General features: G+C 35.7%; 1 protein-coding gene across 1 annotated transcript in view; it reads right to left on the minus strand.

The window, feature by feature from the left end:
* Nucleotides 1–3,339: 3,339 nt before the first annotated feature.
* The window catches only part of ARL13B (ARF like GTPase 13B), a gene marked incomplete at both ends in the record, with an annotated part of 40,498 nt that continues 19,680 nt past the window's right edge, over nt 3,340–24,157 (minus strand). Inside the window, 7 exons of the mRNA XM_079549610.1 lie at nt 3,340–3,416; nt 9,064–9,132; nt 9,571–9,687; nt 10,421–10,649; nt 11,472–11,568; nt 13,236–13,438; nt 16,452–16,557. Of these exons, the coding sequence (XP_079405736.1) occupies nt 3,340–3,416; nt 9,064–9,132; nt 9,571–9,687; nt 10,421–10,649; nt 11,472–11,568; nt 13,236–13,438; nt 16,452–16,557 (898 nt within the window). The remainder of the gene's footprint in view (nt 3,417–9,063; nt 9,133–9,570; nt 9,688–10,420; nt 10,650–11,471; nt 11,569–13,235; nt 13,439–16,451; nt 16,558–24,157) is intronic.

Below are 24,157 nucleotides of genomic sequence, written 5' to 3' on the forward strand. Positions count from 1 at the left end.
GCTGCACCCCATAAGAGCTGTGCTACACACCCTTCACAGCTCTGTTTCCCATCTCTAGACACGCTCCAGAGGCTCAGTTTGCTGAAACAAGACCATGGAGACCTGCAGGCTCCTTGTGTGAAGAAGGACATCAGTTAGTTCTTTTAGCCTGCTTTTGCTGTTGTTGCTGTGGCCCACTTAAACCAGTACACTGACTTCTTCAGTAAGAGCAATTTGGAAACAGCAAGTTCCTCTAGCAGGGCTCTTTGTTAATGACTGCTTGTGCAGCTCCTCTGCACTTACAGTGGCCTCTAAAAACCAGAATGGAAAAGGGTGCAAAGGTAAAGGCAAGAGCGCCAAATAAATATTTGAGTTTCAGGCACTGACTAATGAAGACTAGGAACATTCATGCTCACCTCATGCAAATGATCGTCAAACTTCAAAGCTAGTTTAAAGTGTTTCAATCAATATCCTGAGGAGCCAGTGGGTGAAATGGAGTGCTCCTGCATATTCAATTGAAAGGAAACCAGAACGGTTTTTAATAGATGAGTTGTACCACCAGATATGAAATAAAGCTGGTCTAAAAGTACAGTTCTCTGCAGCTGTAGTTCTGCCAAGTCCTATTACTAACATACGCAAGAAAATACATACAGTTGAATTGTACTTTGCCAATAACACAAACCACAAGCCTGCCTTAGTGAGGCATTAAGTGTGATCAGTACCATGCTCAATACCTGCCCTACAGTCATGGAGTGTAATTAGTACTGTGCTATTTATGTGCCTGAGAAAGGCTTTATGTGGAGAGTCCAGGATGAAGGAGGAAGTTGTGGGATGAGGGAAGCACACTTTACAGTTCTCACTCTGCACTTCCCTCAACCTCGGTCATTCCAGTAGCCCAAGAGGAAAATAACTTGAAGTTATGTTAAATTCATATTCAGTGAGGCGTACAGACAGAACATCAACCTTTCCATGGCCTATTTCCCTAAGTTTTATAAGAAGTGCAGGTCTTGTAACCACAGAGCAGTTGCCAAGAGCAATCCTGGGTAAGGAAACAGTTTATCTGAAGGGGGGAAGTTCTTCTATCTTAGGATAAACATCTCCAAACTACATTTGCTTTTAAAATTTAGAGCTTTATATACTAGCAATGCAAATGAGGCTTGTAGACATAAAATATTTTTGACTATTTTTGCCTCAAAAATAAAAATTATGATAATGTGGGAAATGTTGATGCTGTACATTAGTTTTAGTGTGGGTATAAATGCAATCTTGAGCAAATAAAAAATCAAAGTAACATAAAAAAAAGAAAAAGCTACTGTGGTCAATACATTTTCATAAACAAAACGGTATGAAACATTTTTAGTACTTTGGTCATTTATTGGTACAGATTATTTTAAAAGCAGAAACAAAACTGATACGCGTGTCCACACGCATAAGACGCTTAGCACACATTTCACACATAAGTAACAACATCTTACCTTTTAGTTTCTCAAATTTTGTTTCCACAGCAGTATTTAGCTTTATTTTTTTAATAAAGACTTCAATTAATTTATTTTTTATTGGTGTTAATATAAAAGGGTAATGCATTTCTAGAAACTGAAACTGTAAAAAAAAAAAAAGCAAAAATGAAGTCAAAATAATGAAGTGGTAACAGATTAAAATTGGTTAAGATTGGGATTGTACTTATAAAAAAATATTCAATCCTTCCTCCAGTAAAATCATGTTTGTTTGAAGTGAAAATGACTAAGTCTCTCAAATCATCAAACTGAACCATAATACACTACTAGAATATAAGAAAAGTATTCTCATTCTGACAGTCACATACAAATTGTTTTGTCTGTCTGCCAAATTTGCAAGCCTGGAATACTCCTCTCTACCCAATTCAAACTTCATATTTTTAAGACTGATTCTTTTTTCCACTCAAACATACTCTTAAAATCTTAATTAATCGTGTCATTTCAATACGGTATACTTATTTGTGTAACTTACTGACACTGCGGGTATGCAGCAAAGATTTCTAATGTCAAAGTGCTGAATGCATCACATTAATGTAATTTCTTCTCCAATCATTAAATAATATCACTTTATGGAAAACTGAGAGCAGAACGGAAAATCAGCAAAGAGCACTTCTTAAAAAGACTCTGAATAAGGGTTCTGTCCTTGTAACTAAGTGGTACGGCTATATACTTTTATATAATATATCAATGGTTGCCCTGGAAGTAAAAGGAAAGACGGCATATAGAGCATGTCAGTAAAAACGTAGCATAACCATTTCTAACCTGTTTTACATATTCTTTGTATTTGATCTTTTTAAATGTAAAATTAAAACACTACACAGGGACATTATATAACTTCTTAAAATTCTGGAGATTCTTTTATTTTCAAGATGGCATTTTACTGTTAATGAGATTAAAAAGTGCTGGAGCTTAAACGCATATTGGATGATTCAGTTTTTCATCAGAACTGATGACTGAATTAGTGCAAAACTTTCACAGTGTGCAATTTTATTGTATTTTAACAGACAAAACAATATTCAGCTCTATTTTTCAAACTGAACTTATTACCTACACCCAACTCAGTTAACAAAACTAAAACAATGTATAAGAAAAAAATCAGGCGATTCAAATAGCTTAATTTTGTAAAAAATGTATTTATATTAAAGTTTCCTTTCTACCTACCTCCCTTCAGATTGCCAGAAATAAGTAATAAAGGTAATGTAATCCCTAATAAGAGATATTGCTACTGTAAGAAAAATGTTAAGCCAAACACATTTTACTTGCATGTATTTAGGTATCAGCTTTCTAATGCTTTCTGGGTGTTGTTTTTATTGATAGTAGGTAGGAAAATCCACATATATTTTCAAATAGTTTTATAAAAAGTTAGAAAAATATACTTGATATTTGTTGTTTAACCTGCCTATATTCACCCTAACATACATAAAAAAAAAAATGCATTAGAACCATTTATTAGCTGCAAAAATATCAACCACTGCACAGCACCTGGTGAAAGGTGTCAAAGAGAATATAAAATCCAATATTTTATCATCTTGAAGGTATTTTTCTTCGGGTTTATAGCTATGGATTTTCACAAGTAAACCCAACATGTATTCCGTACTGTGTTCATAGGAGCTTCCATGAAAACACAGATCTTCCTTGCTTTCATGCTTTCTTCACCCTGAAGTGCTGGTGATGTGAAAAGTAAATGACAAAGTAGAATAGAATGAACTCTGTGTTTAATTGTTACCAAATTTTTACTTTGCAAGAAGCTCATAGACTGTCATTTTAAAAATTTTCCTTCATGGACAAAACCCATTTTACAATACAATTTCTTGACCATGCTTTTTCATTGTTATCTGGGATCCAGTTAAGCAATGACATCATGGGCATCACTGTTTGGTCTTTGGCGTACAGTTAATGGTGGCAGAGGTTTTCCATAGAAATCTGTATAAAAAATGCCAGAGAAGAAAAACACATTAAATGGATGTTTACCATCTCCTTTGCTTAATAAACTGTTTAAATAAGGCCAAATGTTGTTTCCATAGCTAGCATGTTTAGAGCTAATTCCTACAAAGCAACTTTCAGGCATAGTGCTAACAGCTGCTGGTGTAATGTCCAAAAAAACACATTTAATTACATTTTGTTAAACATGCATCAGCACTTGGAAGATCACGTACAGAAGTAATCTACAAACATCCCGTAAATGATTGTTTACAAGGGTGGATAGTGATAGGACAAAGGGGAATGGTTTTAAACTGAGACAGGGAAGGTTTAGGTTAGATATTAGGAGGAAGTTTTTCACTGAGAGCATGGTGACACACTGGACCAGGTTGCCCAAGGAGGCTGTGGATGCCCCATCCCTGGAGGCATTCAAGGCCGGGCTGGATGAGGCTCTGGGCAGCCTGGTCTGGTGGTTGGTGATCCTGCACACAGCAGGGGGTTGAAACTAGATGATCTTTGTGGTCCTTTTCAACCCAGGCCATTTTATGATTCTATGATCCTAAATATAGAGCATGAAACATGCAAAGTATAGAACTGGCAACAGAGAAAATGAAGTATAAAATTTGAATTTTGGTGTATTCAGTGCAGCCGTTGCAATCAAGTTTTAAGTGACAGTAACACTAAGCAGCACCCAAAATTTTGTTTCCTTTTATGCATGGCATCTATCTTGAAAAGCATACTAATTTTCTAGAAGAACTATATTATGAATTTTTAGATATAGGTGTAACATTACCTGTTGCCAATAAAGGAATTTAAAGGAGGAAAATCATTCAAGACTATTAAGTACATTCAAAGCTATTAAGTACACCAGAAGAGAATAAGCATCATCCTTAAATATTCGCTAGTGATATAAAAGAAAAAAGAAACAAGACACAGATCATGCAGAGAGGTACATACAAAATGTTTCAAAAAAGAAAAAAAAAAAGAAAAAAAAGATGGTAAGAGGAGGCAGGTATCAAAAAGAGAAACTAAGTAGCTTTTTGAATTATTCAAATCTCAGCTTCAGTTACATGGACAATTTCCTCCCCAGCAAAGATTTAACGACAAGCCACCAAACACAAAATTCAACTTTAACAGAGCATAGTTTTCCGATAACAGCTGTATTACACTTGTTCTAAACATGAAATAACTTGAATTAAAACTGCATTTCCGAGCTAAAGCTAACAAAAACAAGTTGTATTACATTGCTCTAAGAATATGTATACATGTGTGTAGGATCAAGCTTTTAGCTATCACTGCATAAGCAAAATGCATAAGCAAACTTCTGTACTCTTGGAATCCCTTGACTTTAATGGAACTAACACAGTATTCCATCAACATCTGAAAAGCAACTGAACTGCTAAAAATGATTGCAGGGTAGATGAAAACCTGCACAATGGATGTTTTATTACTGTCAGCTCTTTGAGGTCTGGCAGACAACTTAAGGACTGGCAGACAATTTTAGCTCCTATTATACGTAAGACAGGTTCATCATTCCTGCAAATGCATTCTCCAGTGGCAATAAACAGATACTACCAAGTGTTGTGCTAGAATCATTACCATGACAGGAAAAATTGCAGTCCTTAGTGGAAGTAACTAATTAAAGATTGAAATAGTTTACTATACTGCTTGTTAACTTTGCCTTAAACATCTAGCACAATGTTCTCTGCTAAGAATGACACAAAATGACACAATCTATGTCCTACATAGCCCAATAACTAACACACTTTTCAGTTTGCACATTAAATTATTAAGATGGATTTACATCTCTGATAACACCTCGCATTAAAAACAGACCTTTGCATTGTTGTTTTCACCTCATACTACACTAGTTTTGTGTATTTCTGCAGCAATACCAGTACTAGAACTGTGTTCAGTTTTGGGCACCTCAGTACAGAAAGGACATTGAGGTGCTGGAGCAGGTCAAAAGAAGGCAACAAGGCTTGTGAAGGACTTGGAGAATGTGCCCTATGAGGAGAGACTGAAGGAACTGGGGCTGTTTAGTCTGGGGAAAAGGAGGCTGAGGGGAGACCTTATTGCTCTCTTCCAATATCTGAAAGGTGCTTATAGTGAGAGTGGGATTGGTCTCTTCTCACTGGTGAGAGGTGACAGGACGAGGGGAAACGGCCTCAAGTTGCACCAGGGTAAGTTTAGGTTGGGTATCAGGAAAAACCCTTTCTTTACAGAAAGTGTTGTTAAGCACTGGAATAGGCTCCCCAGGAGGTGATTGAGTCACCATCCCTGGATGTATTTAAAAACTGTTTGGATGTGGTGCTCAGGGACATGATTTAGCGGAGGGTTGTTAGTTAGGGTGGTATGGTTAGGTTGTGGTTGGACTTGATGATCTTTAAGGTCTTTTCCAACCTGAGTGATTCTATGATTCTACATCTCTGCCTCACTTAAAAAAAATAGTAATAATACAGAAGCAGAGAAATAACTGCTATCCTGAAGTCATAAACCTTACACTAGATTATACACGAATTCTGGGAAACATCTATTATTCCTGTGTCTTTTCATTGACTAGCAGAAACAAACAATATAAAAACTTGTTTTGAAGCATAAGAGGGCTGGTTTCTTGATGTATATTGAAAAGCTATAAAATGATTCAGTTATATACGCTCTTGGACATGGACTTTGAGAGTACTCCTGAAAATAATCTCTGTGCAGAAACAAAAGTCACTGAACTTTTAAATGCAGTCTTTAACTTAAATACTTAAAATCTCAAAAGAAATAAAGCCTTATCAAAGTCTCAGCTGAAGGAAATTTAAAAAAAAACAAAAAACAAAAACCAAAAACCTATAAGCCTTCATCAAAAATTACGTCTTCAAGACACTTGCCATCAATTATCATGAAATCAAGCTAGGAGCCTTGGCTCAATCCCAGAACTACAACATAATCAACAGATGTGGAGCGTAGTGGGAAGAGTTGTGTGATCAGTATATCACAATGGACAGTTCTGGGCTCTTCAGCAGGGACAAGGACAGCAGATGAGGCAGGAGATGGCTGTGTGTGAGGGACAGGATGGATTGGGTAAGGATGAAGGGTGAAGCAAATAAAGCAACTATCAGTGTGGAATTCTGCTATAGGCCTCCCAGCCAGGATGATGATGTTGAGAAATTGTTCTTCAAGGAGCTAAGAGATACCTCTAGATCATCCACCCTCGTCCTAAAGGGTGACTTCAACTTGCCAGATGTTCACTGGGAATACCACACAGCTGACAGAAACAGGTACAGGAGATTCCTAAAATATCTTGATAACTTCATGATACTGGTTCTAACGGAGCCAATTTGGCAAAGTACTCTCCTAGTTTTGTTGCTTGCAAACAGAGAGGGTCCCATGGGTGAAGTGGCAAATGATGGCCATCTTGGCCATAGCGACTGGGAAGTAGTTGAATCTAAAATCTTTTATGATAGGAGGAAAATCGACATTAAAACTTCAATCCTGGAAATGGAGAGAGCAGGGTTCAGGCTGCTCAGTGAACTACTTGGCAAGGTCCCCTAGTAAACTATTTGAAGGCCTTGGTGTCCATCAATGCTGGACATTTTTTAAGTATCACTTCTTAAGAGCACAGGAATAAGCAATTACAATATGTTGGAAGTCGTGTAGGCAGGAAAGAAGGCTGGCTTGTCTAAGCAAGGAGATTCTTATAGAGCATAGGTGGAAAAAGAAGGTATATTGCCACTGGAAGTGAGGCTGGAAAAATTGTTGTTATCCATTCTAGAGAGAAAATTGTGTGGCCAATGTACTGTGAGGGACAACAAAGTGGGCTTTAAAAATATTTTAACAGCAAAAGAAGGACCAGAGATAACATTGGTTCACTCTGTGATGGGGATGGTCACTTCATAAACAGTGACAAAGATAAAGCAGATATGTTTTATGCCTTCTACGCCTCTGTCATCAACAGTAGTGATGAGCACTAGGAACTCCGCTCCCCTGAGCCGAAGAAAGCAGTTGCTGAAAAAGTAACAGTGTGAATAGGTGTGAAGTCCACTATTAAAATGACCTTTAGCATGAAATTCTTATTCAGAGTAAAATGGCAATGTTCAAAAAAGATGAAGAAAGAGAGAGTCTAATGACACAGGCTTTTTTTTGTTTTTCTTTAGCATCCAATTAAAGAGAAAGTGAAGATTTTTTCAGTGTTCATTAAAAGAGTATCCATTCAGAGTCCACGCTGACTCATACATAGCAGGTTATTGAAAATAACTTTTAGCTTTTACCATGTTGGAAATAATTTGTGTGACAAAAAAAAAAAAAAAAAGCTGAAATAGCTCAAGAAATACATGTTACTGCTCTATGCTGTTTCTGTTATTAACAAAATTTCTGACAAAACAAATCTCTGGCAGAAGCCCAGGCAACGTTTTTAATCTGCAAAGTGCTGAGAGCTCTAAGTTTCCTCTGACCTCAGTGGTTACCGCTGGTCATTAGATTGCTCCCTTACCAATGTTTTTTCTATCTTTAGATCCCAAAATATTTTCATTACTATTTCTATTTTACAAATAAACTAAAGAAGCACAGGTCTCAGGTCACTGATCTTACACACCTGTGAGCAGAGAAACTAGCTTAATTTTTTTTTTCTTCCTTGTCCACCCATGCTTTTCCTACAAAATGTGACAGCTCCCTTAGACATAGACTGAGTTAAAAAAAAAATTAAAAAAACCCACAATTATCACCCCTTCCCTTTCTTTCCCTCCCTACCTCTCCATCTGGATTTTCTGTCTTGCCTTCTTTTCTCTACATTCCTTTAAAAAAAAAAAAAAAAAAAAAAAAAAAAAAAGCAGAAAGATGGCTTTGTGATTAAAATTTTCTGAAATGCAGACTAAAGACTACATTTTATGTACGTTCCTTTGGAAAATAAATGTGCAGTCTCAGAGATTTTAATTCCCCTTTAGGCAACTTTTGATTATTTGTGTGTTGGTTATCCTTTCGCAGAGAAGCTGCACATTCTGTTGCTTCAGAAATTTGGCAGGTATGTCCACATGGTGCTGTACTACATGACCTTAACCATGACTTGAAACGATTAATTCAAGGATTAAATCTGATCTCTTTTCTCTATAAACTCCTGAATTAATGTTTTCTTTGATCAAGTGTGTCCATTGCTTTAGTATGCTTATCCTCCTCTCATACTACTCCAAATGTCTTCAAATGTTTTTTGAAAAACTGAAAAATAAAAACCATAAGAAAAATGAAGACTTTTTCATCTAAAACTAAGAATGTATGGTTTACCCACTTATATCCTGAATGAAGTATGTGTTTGCACACTTAAAGTAACTATCCTAGTACTGTCTATAATATGAATTTTAATAATATTTAGGTTCATTCTGTTTGAACAAATAACAACTAGCTTTTAACATCCCATACAATGTTAAATTTTGCAAGGGGATCTGAAAGAACTTCCATCTTTGGTCAAAAAAAAAAAGAAAAAGGGAAAAAAGATATGAGACTTGAAAAATCAAAAAGATGCTTTCAAGTAAATTATAGGGTTAGCTTTTGGTCACAGAAAACTGACACTGAAAATTAAAAAAAAAAAAAAGAAGAATGAAATGACTGTAGAAGCAAACAAACAGTGGAGAATGCTTTAAGAAAGTTCAAAACCCAAAATATTTTAAATTACCAGTATGATGTGTTTCACCAAGAGGCTCGAGTTTTCGAAGTCTATTAAGTTTAGGAGTTCCCCATCCAACTAAAGAAAAACAAAAACTGTCAAAATACATCTCTACTTGATTCTGAGAAAATTTATGGACACCAGTATCTTTTTGGAGAATTCAAAGCATTTAGGAATGGAAAAAAAAAACGTATTATACATTTGATGAATTCCACTTAGATAATTTTAAAATAAAATGATCTACCCTTAAAAACACTGATATTTTGATTACCCACTGATATTAGTCTGACTCCTTTCCTGTGCATGTGAAAATAACAACTTCTCCCCGTGGTATGAATGAAATCAATACTGCTAAAACTTCAGATTGTGAAGTGGGAAACTACATCAGAGATTTCTTAAAGAAGTTTTGGCAGTATATCTCTGTGTGCATACCAGTTTCATCATTGACAGATAAATACTTTAAAAGTTTAAAAACCACAGACTGAGACATCAGTTATTGCTTATTAGTATATTTACCTGGTGGAAGAGCTGGTGGTGGTGTAGGATTTGGGGGAACTGCATCATCTCCATTAATGGGTTCTACTCTGTGGCCTCTTTTTAATTTTGTTTTTTTATTTTTCTTCTTACTGTTATCTATACGGAACAGAAATAATTAAATGAATATATAATTACATACCATATGGTTATATTCAGAGAACATGTTAAATCATCTTTTAATATGATCACTGGGGTGAGATGCATGAGCGTTTTCAGTCTAGATTTGCACAATACAACAAAAGTTTGTGAAATGTGCAATGTACACAGCACACTTTGTTACTGTAAGCATAAAATATATGCAAACTCTACATTTTAATAAACAAATTCATCTTTGCTTGGTAGCGATGGCAACTGGATCACATATTAGATTATGATAACAAAGGACTCCGTTTCAGCTGTAATCACAGAATCATAGAATCACCAAGTTTGGAAAAGACCTCCAAGATTATCCAGTTCAACCATCCACATGCCACCAATATTTCCCACAAAAACATGTCCCTCAGTACAACATTTAAACATTTCTTGAACATCTTCACGGACTGTGACTCCACCACCTCCCTGGGCAGCCTGTTCCAGTGCCTGACCACTCTCTCAGAGAAGAAGGATTTCCTAACGTCCAACCTGAATTTCCCCTGGCACAACTTGAGGCCATTCCGTCTAGTAATACCAGTCAGACTAGCAAATACACACTTTTTAAAAGTAGATCTTTCAGTTCAATAACTCAATGGTGTGCTTTGAATAGATTCAATTAACATGTAGCATCTTAAAAAGTAATGCAGACATAGGGAAGAAATGTGTGAAAAATAACATTAGAAGGAAGCAGAGTTACCTGAGTCAAGGCTTTCTGAGGTTTGCTGCTCATTTTCTTCATGCTGCAAATGTTGTGCAGTAGTAGAATTGCATGTTTCTAGTCTGGTATCATTTGTTTTTTGACTACCGTTAATTGATAATTGCTGAGCATCCACTTGTTCCTGTTCTGTTTGAGATGCTGAAACAACAGTCGCCTTTTCAGTCTCCAACCTTTGCCGCTTCTTTTCCTTCTCAATTTGTTTTTCATTCTAATAATAATAATAATGATAATATTTTAATTTGTTTTTATAACTTTTAATGCTGTAAACTAATGATACAAGGAAATTTTCCTGAAGTACTTTTTTTTTTTTTTTTTTTTTTTAATGTCTCAGATATAGCATACAAACTTTTCAGATAATAACTGAAGAAGGTAACATCTCCATTACGCTACCTGGAGTGGCACAAGAAGTAAAAAAAGACAAAGGACTTACAGCAAAAGAAATTATCTTCACATTTATATCTTGACATCCACTTACATATGAGTGACAGAGCTTTACAGCCTGTTTTCTTGCATTGTTTTTATTTTTTGGTTAGATGAGGAAGAAAAGACACTACATATATATACAAGAACAATAGTCCTAAGCAAATTTTTTTCCAGTCTTAATTTTCAATAGAAAACAACAGGTTATGCTGAGAAATCTAAGAAGTTGAAGTAGGCAGGGAGATTCTATCTAAGTAACTACAACACTAAAACTCTTTACAAGAAATTGGCAGACTTGGAATATTTTCCAGTCCTGAATGTCCAATAGTTTAATCAGGAAATATTTTCAATCAAGTTTTTACAGTGTGATTATTTTACTGTGTCTTCAATTTTTTCCCCCTTAAACCAATACTAGGGAATTTTCTTAACAAGAAAGCATTGATTTGTTGCACAGAAAACAAGACTGCCAAGATTAAAAAAAAAAAAAAAAAAAAAAAGTGGTGTGTGTACTGACTTAGAGCAATTCTTTCAAAGAAACCGCTTTTCTTATTACCTCTCAGACATTTGTTAGAAGGTCTAAAATGATCCAGATTTCCACATATTCCCATACCTCAGAGATTACTGCAGCTATAGGCTGGAAAGGGTTTTCAGAATTCCCAGGCTCAGGGTCCTCCTCATCATGTACACTTCTTCCTTCTTCTCTTTCCCTTTTTAGTTGATATTATTTTGTTGTTGTTTTAGTGTGTTTTGTGGATAGAGGAGAAAGATGAACAAAGAATTATCAAGTAGCCAGGTCATAAATTTTACAAAATGGAGACCAGTTATTAGGTCATCTAACTCATCCTCCAGGATATGCCAGCTGATTTTTACAGCATCGTTCTCTATTTTGGAAAACACATTCTACAAAAATCATAGTAACAGGCTAACATCAGTAGAACATAAAGACACATTATAGCACAGGTAAAAACACATGTTGTTACGTGCCAGAATGCTCAAGTTGCACTTCAGAAAGCCTGCAGTTTCTAAGGATCAGACATGTGACAGAATACTTCTGTAACAAAGATTCTGATGGTTCAGCAGTATGACGACATATCAGCATTGTTAATCTTCCACAACTATTATTTCACTTCAATATTCAAGAAAATTGACATGCTGAGAAACCAGACTATCTAAAACATCTTCTGTATTTCACAGAATTATAGAACCGCAGAATGGCCTGGGTTGAAAAAGACCACAGTGATCATCTACTTTCAACCCCCCTGCTATATGCAGGATTGCCAACCACCAGACCAGCCTGCCCAGAGCCACATCAGGCTACACACCGAACCATCGCTCACCCAAATTAATCCAAAAAAAGTGGTTTGGATTTCTTTAAGAGGAAAATCACAAGTGAGAAGTGACATTCTGAACAGGAAGTAAACGGTTAATATTGCCCAAAAATGAGCACCAAGTCAGTCGTGCATTTAGCACATTTTGTTTCTCATCGTTCTAGATTCTCTTAACATATGGAAAGGAGAACAGCTGACAAACTACTCAGTACATATAGTAACAGTTAGGGAAAATAATTTGTTTCAGCGAGAGTCAGAAAAGTTGAGAAAATCAAACCAAAATAAGTAAGGGCACAAATCAAGAGACTTCACAGAAGCTTCACAGTTACTTCTCACAATAACTCAGACTTGCATGTCTCTACATTTTTAGGGCAGACAGAGAGAAAACGGGCACTTAGAGCATTTTATGATAATTCCCCAGTAAAATGGTTCACAACAGTTCACAATGGAACGTTGGTAGGCTGCTGACAACTGCAAAAGACCTTGGAAGAAAACTAATAAATGCTGAGATCGTTTGAGTTGGAAGGGACCTTTGCAAGGACACCTACAGATAGATCAGGTTTGCCTGATCATGAGTCCCTACTTCCCTAAATCATGTTAAGTCCACTCCGTGCCTTGTGGGCTGGATATCCTAAAGTTTATTAGGCATAGCATCAAGTAAAGTTTAATCTTGTATATTCACATATGGGTTACAAAGTGTCATTTAAGTTAGTAAAAGGTTATTTTAGGACACATCTGAAGATATATTAAGATTAAATGATTATATAGACATATATTTATTGTTAGCATCCTGTGAAGTTCTATCAGCAAGACCAAATTCATTCCACAAATGGCTTTGCAATTCTCACTCCAGCATGAAAAAAGGGACTGAAACAGGCAAAAATTTGTAGGTCTTAAAGAAAAGATTTGGCATTCAGGTCCTTACTTCTAATATGTAAGCCTTGACTTGAAGCCTTAAATCCATCACATAAGCTCTACGAACAAGAATTAATCAAATATCCTAGAGAGGGAGGGAAGGGAGGTAGGAGAAATAGCAGAAAATGAACCTTTCTTCTCGTATCCTTCTCACTCGCTCAGCTCGTTCTCGTTTCTTTTGTTCCTCATATGCCTTTTGTTCTGTAGTATCTCTTTGGATGCGCTCATTTAAGGCATCAAAATCTTTTGCTATGATATGCAGAAGCCAATATAAACCCTTTTTAATTGATTTATCAATTTTTTTCCCATAGCCCATGACAGCTGAGCAAGGTTCCTGTAAATATAAGAAGGAAAAAAAAAAGGGGGGGGGGGGGAGATTATTTAATTATTTGCAGTTCAGATTACTTCACCAAATACATGGGCCCAGCCAAACCAATACTGCTGATTTTAAGCTTGCAAAACATTTAGAAGTATGAGAAATAAATCCGCATTTAGTTATTGTGTAAATGTAGATGTATTTTTTTGCTAAGATACAAATCACATCAGATCTACCAAATTCCTGTATTTCCTGTCCCACTTTGGCAATACTACCTGCTGCACAGAAAAATGTTTGCATGTCGATATGCAAATAAACATACATATACACCAGTTATATAATATCCATTATTCATTTACACATCTATTTATATTCCTATTTCAACAGACAATCTATGCATCTTCATAGGAATATAAGCATTTTATCAAACTCAAATATGTATTTTCTATCTTGCTGGTGCATTATAATAGCCTAAATTATATTTATCTAGTAAAATAGGGAAAAAAAAAGGGAGATCCAAGGAAATCAGTTTAGCTTCAGTTCGTGAAATAAATGTTCAAGTTATTCACAAGCATTTAGGAGATTAATAAAATTGTATCTGAAATTGTCAGAAAAACTCAAACCTCTTCAATTTCTCAGATCAGGAGAGGAGTGAAGTAAAACATCCATTTTGACTGAAATAAAACTTTTGTTATGATATTCTCATAAACAGAGACACAAGTAGGCAAATCTATTGGAAAAACAGGTGCTAAATTTTGCTAAACTATTTTAGAATACTTGATACAACACTTGAGGTAAGAGTGGTTGACTAGAAGGAATTAAGAGGAACAGAAAAATAATTAAAAAAATATTGATTATAAGTACATCTAGTAGGAACATGTTGAAAGGACAGGAGTGAGCTTCTCCTGGAAATGAAAAAGCATCCAGGAGTTATGATAATAGTCCTCAAAAAAGGAGAAAATTCCAAATAGGAAAAAAATAATTTTTTGTTTGTGTTTGTAATCAGGAAGACAACTATAACTGGCTCTAATTGGAACAAAAGAGATGTGGCTCAATTCTAAGGTTCAAATATGAGTGTTATTCACTACAGAACACCATAGCATTCTCTAGAAAAACCTTATCAGGGAGAACACGTGTAGAGTCTCTAAGAAACTAAGCTAATAGACCAGTCTATTTTCATCTAGGCTTGCACAAAGGTTACTTCTGTAGTAGTTCAGGTATAAAATATAGAAATTTAGAAATACAGAAAACATAGAAATATTAAAAAAAGACAATGGTCATTCTGACTGACACTGTATGACTGCTAGACAAATGACTCAAATTGCTTTAATATTTTTGCAGAGAAATATAAAAATCCAAAAGAAAACTGATTGAATATAACAAAAAAGGTTTTTTTGATTCCTGCCTCATTTTATTTAAATCTTTTTTTGTTTCATAATCCCATATTTAAATTTATCCCATGAATGATCATACTGAAAGAGCTTGTGACCAGGTTTATCTTTAATGATCCTAGTAAAAACCTTTTCTTGGGGGTTGAAAACAGATGATCATTATGGTCCTTTTCAACCCAGACCATTCTATGATTCTATAATTCATACTTCATAAAGAAGTTTGCAAGATTCTCACAGCTGCTTTCAGCTGAAATGACTCAGAGTACACAGTCTAGTTTCAAGATAAAAACAGAGAATGGGAAATTAAGTAAATCTAAAGTACTGGAAACATGCATTAGAATCTTTCAAGTTTTCTCTATTGCTAATGATTTGTAAGAAAATAATATTACCATAGAAATCCCTCAAGAACAATAGTGTGATCTTTTTATGTTTATGATTGCTGCTGTATACTCAGTGCAATGTCTGCTGAATGAAGAAAAGCCTTCAAAGGGTCAAGACACTATGAATCTAGCTTGGGCTATGCTATAATACAGCTTCCTACAAAATAACATTATGTCTGTGCTACTCAATGAATATTTAAACTCTTCCTACAGAATTAAAAATCCTTTTAACTTTAACACCCACATATCAGATGGAATGTATATTCAAAATAATCTTCCAATATTGTTCAATAGTTTCTATATAATCTGTAATATTCTTAAAACATTTATGTGGCAATTACAAAAAGATCATACACTTAAAACTCACAAATACTTGAATTAGAAGATTTGTTGATTAAAAAATGACCATGACTACTACATCTAAAATGTAACTATTTTAGGACAGATATTAACTAGATCTTACTGTGTCTACTGGGCTGGGAATTAGAATACTTAATTTACTTTACTCTTACTGTTTCACAGATGATAACTCAGACTACATGAGGCTTTAGCTATGGACAGAAAGGAGATAAACATTACAACTGAACAGTGGTCCTTCCTGAATGTCAACATAAGCAAATTTCACTTTCTACTTCTTCAAGAAGGTGGAATACTAAACTTGCCATATACCCACATTACTAATTCATTATTTTTATATGGTTTCAAGCTGGAGTAGTAAGTGACAACCTTTGTAGCAATGTCTTCAACAAATTCAGAAGCCAGGTGTCAAGGTGAACAGTAGATTGCTTGAAAAAAATTAAAAAATAAAAAAAAAAAATACAGATGTACATACCATATCTTTGCTGGGATTGCAGGCATCTTGTTTCATTTTTATGCTATATGGCATAATCCCCTATCTCCTTGCAAGCATTATGTAGGCTGCAGAGCTCAGTACAAGCATGACACTAATGCCCTATAACTTGCAGTACCCACTGATTTTTAACCTCTTATATCTTGAATGAATTACACTCTAGCAGAATTTAAACAAGGAGAAGACGTAGGGCAGAAATACCTTGTTTCTGTGAGGATTAACCTTGCTTCTCTGAGAAAAACTAAGATAATAGACAGAACTGGTGTAAATTTCTTCAGGGTTTGCATAAACGTTATTCTTGTTGCTGGGATTGCAGGCTTCTCATTTCAATGTTATGCTAAATGGCATAATTCCCTACTCCTTACAAGCACGTATGCATAAGAAAATGAAACATCTTAAAATATACTTACAATCTGACACAGACATTTGTGTTCATTGACAAGCTTTTCCAGAGATAAAGTCTCAATTACATCTGCTTCTGACAGAGCTCCTTCTCTGTCCTGCTTATTTGCCAGCCTGAAGAAAAGATCAAAAGAAAACACTCAGCATCCAGAAATATGGAAAAAAATTAATCTTAAAAACTACATTCCAGACAAAAGTAGGAAAACGTAGGAGAAAGTAAAGAGGAAATGCATTACTCCAGCTTTAATTCTTAGTTCTTTCTACCATACACCATTTTCATCAGAGATACTGATATTAATGACTACGCATCCACAGACAAAGCAGTCATATTTTACAGCTGAGAAGACAGCAACTGTACTGCTCACCTATGGCAACCCAGTATAACCTGCCAGGGTCTGTGGATCAAAGTTCAGAACTTTGCAACTTCCCAATCCACATGCACTTTCCACGTGCACATAATACTGCTTCACAATCACCTCAGGTCTGCCTGAGGTGGACAGAAAAAAAATTGTGGAAAGCACAATTTTTCTCAGCTGCCAAACAGTTTGTTATGTAGTATCTTGAACCTGTTCTTCATAAGTAGAACTCAGAATTTGCATGAATAGCTCTAAAAAACATATTTTATTATTAAAGCAAGAGAAGAAAAAGGAAGGTATACAAAATGCATAACTTACAAAATAAGTATTCTGTAAAATGAAGTGCCTTTATTGTCTTATTTTTTATTCATTTCTATGAATGTCAGTGGGTACTATTTTTTCTGCATGGAAAAAGACACATCTTTGCTTCATCTGCACTTCCATGTCAGACTCCATTCTGTCAGACTGCCCCTCTGCTGCTGTCTGTCACATGGCAACAAAATATAACAGAATACTCGTGGAAAGGTTCAACCTCTACTGCTATACCAACATCCACTCTGACATTATGAGTGAACATAATAAAACAGGAGGCATTACCTTTGGAGCAGCCCTCAGATCATTTTGGAATATAACATGCAATCAGATTTTGATTTCTACAAATACTGGTAATGGTACTTTCTACAGTTGTCATAATCCAGACAATTTAAGTGCAAAAGCTGTAAAAGGAATTTTTCATAGTACTAGGAAAACAGAAAACTGCACTTGCTTCTCTCTAGTAAAGCAATTCCCCTAAAATAACTTTTTTTGTAATTTAGCAACTCTTCCATTGCCAAAGAATTCTGAATTGACTTTCTAGACAAAATCACAAACAATTTGGCCTCCATGAATGCAATGGCAGATTGGTTTAGAACCAGACTTCACGGCCTTTCTTCTAAATCTGAAGTTGTCATCATCACTTTTAGGGAATGTTTGGCCAAAGCTTATAAGAATTTATCATACTCCTTACTGGGAGGAAACAATGGTAAAGAATTCACTCCATACTTAGAGAAACTTGTCAGCATATGAGGTCCACCCAGAAACTTACTTATTCTGATTTTTCCAGAATTGTAGTATCAGAGTCTCAGTTCTTAATTATCATAATCCTAAGAGATCCTTTAACCTCAAAGAGCCATAAAAAAGCTGTATTATATTTACAGTTCCAAAAAACATTCCTTGTTGTTCCATTAACCTCATGTGCCTGACCTTCCCTTTCAAGGAGTGTGTATGAAGGAGACCATGGAAAGACAGCTTCTTAAACATCCTGACAGCTCAATTCTCTTTTGATCTTTGTCAGTCTTAAAAACCACGTGCAGTCAAAAAAGTTTATACATTTACCATCAGCTTGGGGATAAAAACTCCTATATCCTACCTACGATCAAAATTTTGCTAACTTGCCTGCAGCACTAGAAAGAGCACAGAGTTCCCCAGTATGTTAACACTTGATTTGATAATCCATTCCCACTTCTTGACAAAAATATTAATTCTACAGTGCCTTGTACTCTCTGTGGTTTAGTGCAGACAATACTTCACGCTTCCTTACGTCACATACAGAACCAATGACGTTTTCAACGTGTTTATGTAACTCTGGCACTGTTTCTTAACAAACAGCTACAACAAGTAACATTGTCCCAGTATTTGATTATTAAATGTGCCTGAAACTAAACTACAGAAAAACTGAAATAGAATTCAAGAAAGTTATAGGGAAAAATCAAAAGACTGGGAACAGTTATCTCTGCCTTCTTTTTCTTTTCCCCTCCATTTACCTTACCTTTGCCACAGTCTAAAAATCCTATTGCACTTTTCCTAGTCTCAAAAAGCATTCCTCAGCAGTGCTGTCAATCCCTATCTTGATCTGATTTAAGAAAATATTTCTGAGTACATACTTTGTTGCCACAGCCTTTTCAACCTCAAGATTAAATAACTATAGTATTTACTGTTTCTCTGGACTGTACATTCTACAAATCACAGATGACGCAGAATGTAATCTTTGTAAACTGCATACCTCAGTTTGACAGTAATGCCCTATAACATGCAGTATCTGCTGATTTTTGACCTTTACTACTTTGAATGGCATACAGTTTGCTTTTTTGGACAGTTATCTTCTGTTTTCAATACAGAAATCCTGTTATAATACCAGTGCATTCAAAAATTGGAATTGAAGTTCTGTACCTGGCTAAGTGAAATATCCAATTGGCAGTCTCCACCTCATGCTCCCCAAGAATTCATTTAATACAGGTCATACATTTCCTGTTGTTCTAATCCCTGTCCCACCTCAGTCTGTAGATCAAACTTAAGGAATAAACATATTGTTCAAATACGTTTAAGACACTGACCGTCACATTGTGCATTAACGATGCCTCATGTTTTTTCCTTTCAAGTAAGCATATGAATAGATCCGCAACATACTCTCACTTTCTTTTTCCTTCTCACTTCAGCGTAGAAGAAAGCAATTACTGCGCTTACACTTGTGCTTCAGAGGCAGGCAGTGCTATGTTTGCAGCTGAAAAGGTCTCTACCTAGGGAGCTGGTCTCAGACACTTCCTACTATTGGCCAACTCCATGAGAGTGATCCGCCTCGCAGCAAGGCTGGGTTGCAAACAGGCAGAACCAGATTCCCCACGTAGAAAGTAATCAATTTGCCTGTCTACTGCAGTTGCAGAAGTCAGCTTCTCTCTCGCACTGCTGCACTTGAAGATGAACCCTCGGACAATTATTTAAGGACTAGGAGCAGAAAGCGTGCTGAAAAGACTTACTGGAATGCCACTCAAGACACAGTACTTGGGAAAATACTCAAAACAATATTTGTCTCATTATACTCAAGCTTAGCCTCCAGAGTTCCTTTCTAAAGGATAACGTGTGCCATCAGCACTGGATTCAAAGGTAAAGACTTCTATTTTACTTAATGTTTAAAAAGTTGCAAATATCAGAAAAAGGCTGTGTAGTCTGTGTCGAAAGTGTCAAGACACGCAAACAGTAAATGTCGACCCTGAAAATAATTGGATAGAACTCTGGGTTAATAATGTCTCAGAGCTCCACTGCTCAGCACGGGAATGCTAAGCTTTGAAGCCAAGTTTTATGCATAAAACCTCATTCTTTAGTGAATACACTGGGGTTATCTTAAAGGACAGAGCTTGGTTTTAATTTTCCAAAGCAGCAGAACTTCATATGTAACAATCTCCGGTGTTTAAGAACTATAAGAAGTATTGATAAACACACTTGAAAGCACTGATGGCATATAACATTAAGTTTGCCAACTCCAAAGCTTTTATAAATAAAATCATGCTTTACTTACTTCAATTTCACAAAGTATACTTGGAACCCTCTTAGTGTAACAAAAAATGTTATTTATAAAAGAAACAGAGAAGAGGAAAGAACCAAATGCTTTTATGTCATGTAAGATTTTTTTTAAAAAACAACTAGAGAGCTTTGAACTTTATTTTTAGAGTCATGGGAAACAGTGTGGAAAGGGAGTGTATGTGTGCATTGGCACAACTGACATCTACACTTCAGTATTTCCCTCAGAAGCCAGAAGAAATACCAGCGAAAAAGCCTCTGAACATGAACTATGTGCATTTGTTGGCTTGCTTCTAAAATGTAAATTACCCAGCAAGTAGTGAACAAATAAGCGTTAAAACTTACTTTACAGTCCAAGAGATTTGGTGAAAAAATCTGGTATAAAAAGGACATATTTGTATCTCAGTTTTCTTAAAACAAACAAACAAAGAAGAAACGCTAGAGAAAAAACAGATGTTTCTTTCACAGAAGGTATTCTGTATGAGTGCCTAGATGTGTTTATTTTCTTGGTTTGCAGGCTTGGACTTTTTGTTTTAAATACATTTGCTTTACAATTTGTGCATTTGGTTCTGGATTACCATACAGTAAGAACACTGAAAACTAAACAGTGTACAGGCAGGCTGTTAGAAGTAATATGTGAAAGTAGCTTATACATACTGCTTTTGGGTGTAGGCAGTTATCACAGACTCGAGAAGTTTGGTCAAATCTGCATGTTGGCCATAAAAAATATAAAAGAGCACAATATACCTCCAGGGTACTTTGGTCAAAATACTGCAGTATCAAAATTGTCAATCTTGAGTAGAAGTAACTTCAGGAAAATGTATCTTTAAAAGAATGATTGATCTGAGATCAGGAATACTAGGCTTGAAGGCTACTTCAAGAAGCCATAGCTTTGAGAATGACTGAGCCACCGTTCCTCAGAATTCAAAGGCAAGAGGGAGAAGCTTTCAACTGCGCAGCAGTCTAAACAAGAATGAACAAAGCCATATTTTTCCACCCACAGTTGAGCTTTTAGAAATGATCTTCCACATATTTTCTCCAGGATTTCATCTCTCCTCCATTTTTTTTCCCCCTTGGACAGTCCTGTGGACAGCAATTACTAGCATGACAATAGAAAACCGAGGCCTGTGCAGTTATATGAAGAAAAGATTTATTAGTTTCTTTGTTTTCCTCATGTTACTGACCATGCAGCTCAAACTCTTGATTGACAGACAGAAAGATGTGAGTGTTTCAGATAGTTTTTGCCCTTCAATTATTTGCAGTTCAGTAGCTTTTCAAACTTACTGCTAATTCAACAAGCACACATATAGGAGAACCAGCAAATAGTTTCAGGCCTCCCACCGGGACTGAGAGGAACTCCCTGCTCTCCCTTCTTTGTGTAGGCTTTTTGCAGATTGCATTTAACAGCTTTTAACTATACAAATAGACCAAATGTGGCTCTTAGCAAATCTTAAGCTACATTCTTTGGCACTCTAAGGAGCTGCCTTAGCATTAGGCACTTTCTGGATTGTTGATAAGAGTTGGAAAATCATTGGTAACTTTTTACTGATTGACACTAGGGTCTTCCTCAAAAACACAGAATATTTGATTTCCCTAGTTTGCTTTTTATGCCTTCTATTTTTACGTAAAACAACACTTTGAATATTAGGGAAAGATATAATGAAAAACTAGTGATGAGACGCTCCAAGACCATCTGCTTACAAACATCAATTAAGAAAGAGTTTGTGTACACGTAACTGCAGGGAGATCAATTTCTCTAATTCACCTTTTTCCTTAACTAGCTCCTCCAGGACACTTCTAACTATTATTTTATTTAAATGTAAGATTCTAAACTCATCCTGTTTATAGTATCTTTAGGCAACTCTAGAGCAATCTCATTCTCATACTACCTTTTGAAGTGGTTAAAAGAATGTCAGTTATCATTTGTTTCACTTTAGGTAAGCAGCCACATTCCTACCTCATATCTGAATCCTATTCTCATTTACCAAAAGTGTATTTCTCCAACACACCTCTTCACTATCTGTTTATTCCAACCTACTACTCAAATGGGCTTTACACAAAGAGATCTGAGATTATAACCAGAACACCGTATTTAACTTCCAGGTGTTTAACTGCAAAAGCAATAAGTTATGCTGCCATGTTTTTGTGTAAGAATTTTAAAAAATCCCTGAAAATATGTATTATTTTCATATACTTTTCATGTATTTCACCTTAATAATAGATACCAAGACAAATAATGAAGTTTCTTTATGGAAACTACCTGTAAGATACATTGTGGTTTTTGTTTTCCCTAGAAATCCTTACATTTATTACAGATGAGTTGCAAGGCTGCAGTACTTAGCCATATGACGTGATAGATGAAATGAGAATGAAAACTAAGCGAGACTACGAATTTTGCTCCTGCAACTCTACTATCAGGATAAAAGAGAATCTGGAAATAGATTTATACTAACAGAGTTCTAGAGAAAGCTAGAGTTAAAAATATGTGCCCTATTAAATGGAAATGATTTCACTTGTCCTTCATCCTGCTTCAGCCTTGTCTTTTATTAATTTACTTTCAAATTCTACCTTACGATATATAAATATCTAAAGCCTCATTCTGTAACTTTTGGTAGAGGAATTTATAGTCTTCTTTCTGGATTTCTATGAATTGTAGGTGGCCACCATGTTCATACCAGCTAAACAAGTGAAAGTGCTGATTACTAGCATTATTCTTGTCTGAAAGAAAAACAAAACCAGTAATCTAAGTGATTTTGTTGTTGCTGTTGTTTGTTTTTCAAGTTTCCTAAAGAGCACTACTTTCAGTAATTCTTTAGTACATGAAACATCATAAACACATTAAATAAGTTCTTCAGTTTTAAATACGAGATATTCCAGTCCTTTACCAACTAGAGGGTATAACCCTCAGTGATGTATGCTGCACCTGCAAGTGTGACTTATGCCAGTGCAAAGGCATGACCGTAACACCTTCCAATACCCACAGTTTCAGTGGACAGCCTGAGAATCACTGTCTGTATACGTGGAAATAATGACAGATTGCTATCCTCAAATCTTCTACAGGCAATTCAGAACAGGTTACAGAACTCCAAAGTACAAACCCAGCTCTGCCACTGATTCATTACGCATCACTGAATCACATATTTCATAAAAATAGTAACATCACCACATCTCTGTAACTGATATGGAAGAACACTGGCAGCTGTAGAGACTTTGAAAGTACAAAATCTTCTAAAACAGATGATTCAAAACTTACCATATTCTCCCATATCTACTAATGCCAAAGTTCATACTTCTATTATTTGCCTATCATCTTCTCTGTTAGTATGCTTTTCCCATATGCAACACCACAGAACTGCCCTAAAAGCAGTGTATCTCCAGCATCTCGAGTGTGTTACAGATTTCTGGCCAAGAACATCTAAATTAATTAAAATAACTAAAAATATATTTTCTGCCTTTACCTCTCCCTTGAAGTGCTCACTCCAGCAGCACAGCTTAATGACACTCTTCCAGCAATCTCTGAATCATTTTCACCCATGAAATTTTGTTGTGCAAATCCCCTTAATACTCAGACCTGTTTTGTTATATTTGAATCAAACATTTTTATTTAGTATCTGTGTTTCTCCCCTTCCCATACCTACTTCAGATTAACTAGAGAACTCCCAAGCTACATAGCTTCAAATGCACCATTTCTATTCTCCTTCACATGGGTCGTTTTGGGTTTGCCCAGTTGTCTTCTGGCAGTGCTAGTATGGGATATTTTCTCAAGAAACAAGATTCTATTTCCTCAATATCACATCACATAGTGGGCTGTGATGATACAACATGTTACTAATTATACAAACAGCCTTCACATGTTAGCAGTTCTTAAAAATATTGATAGGGATCTCATTCAAGTCCCCTGCATTGAAAATGCAATTGATTTTGCACTGTCATATGATATACTTTGATAGTACTTACCTACCTTGCAAATACAAATGGTATGTGTTTTTATGCCTATACCCAAGGCAAACTCTCCGCCTTTACTG

The sequence above is a fragment of the Tetrao urogallus genome (genome assembly GCF_951394365.1).
Source record: "Tetrao urogallus genome assembly, chromosome: 1".
Taxonomy (NCBI): domain Eukaryota; kingdom Metazoa; phylum Chordata; class Aves; order Galliformes; family Phasianidae; genus Tetrao; species Tetrao urogallus.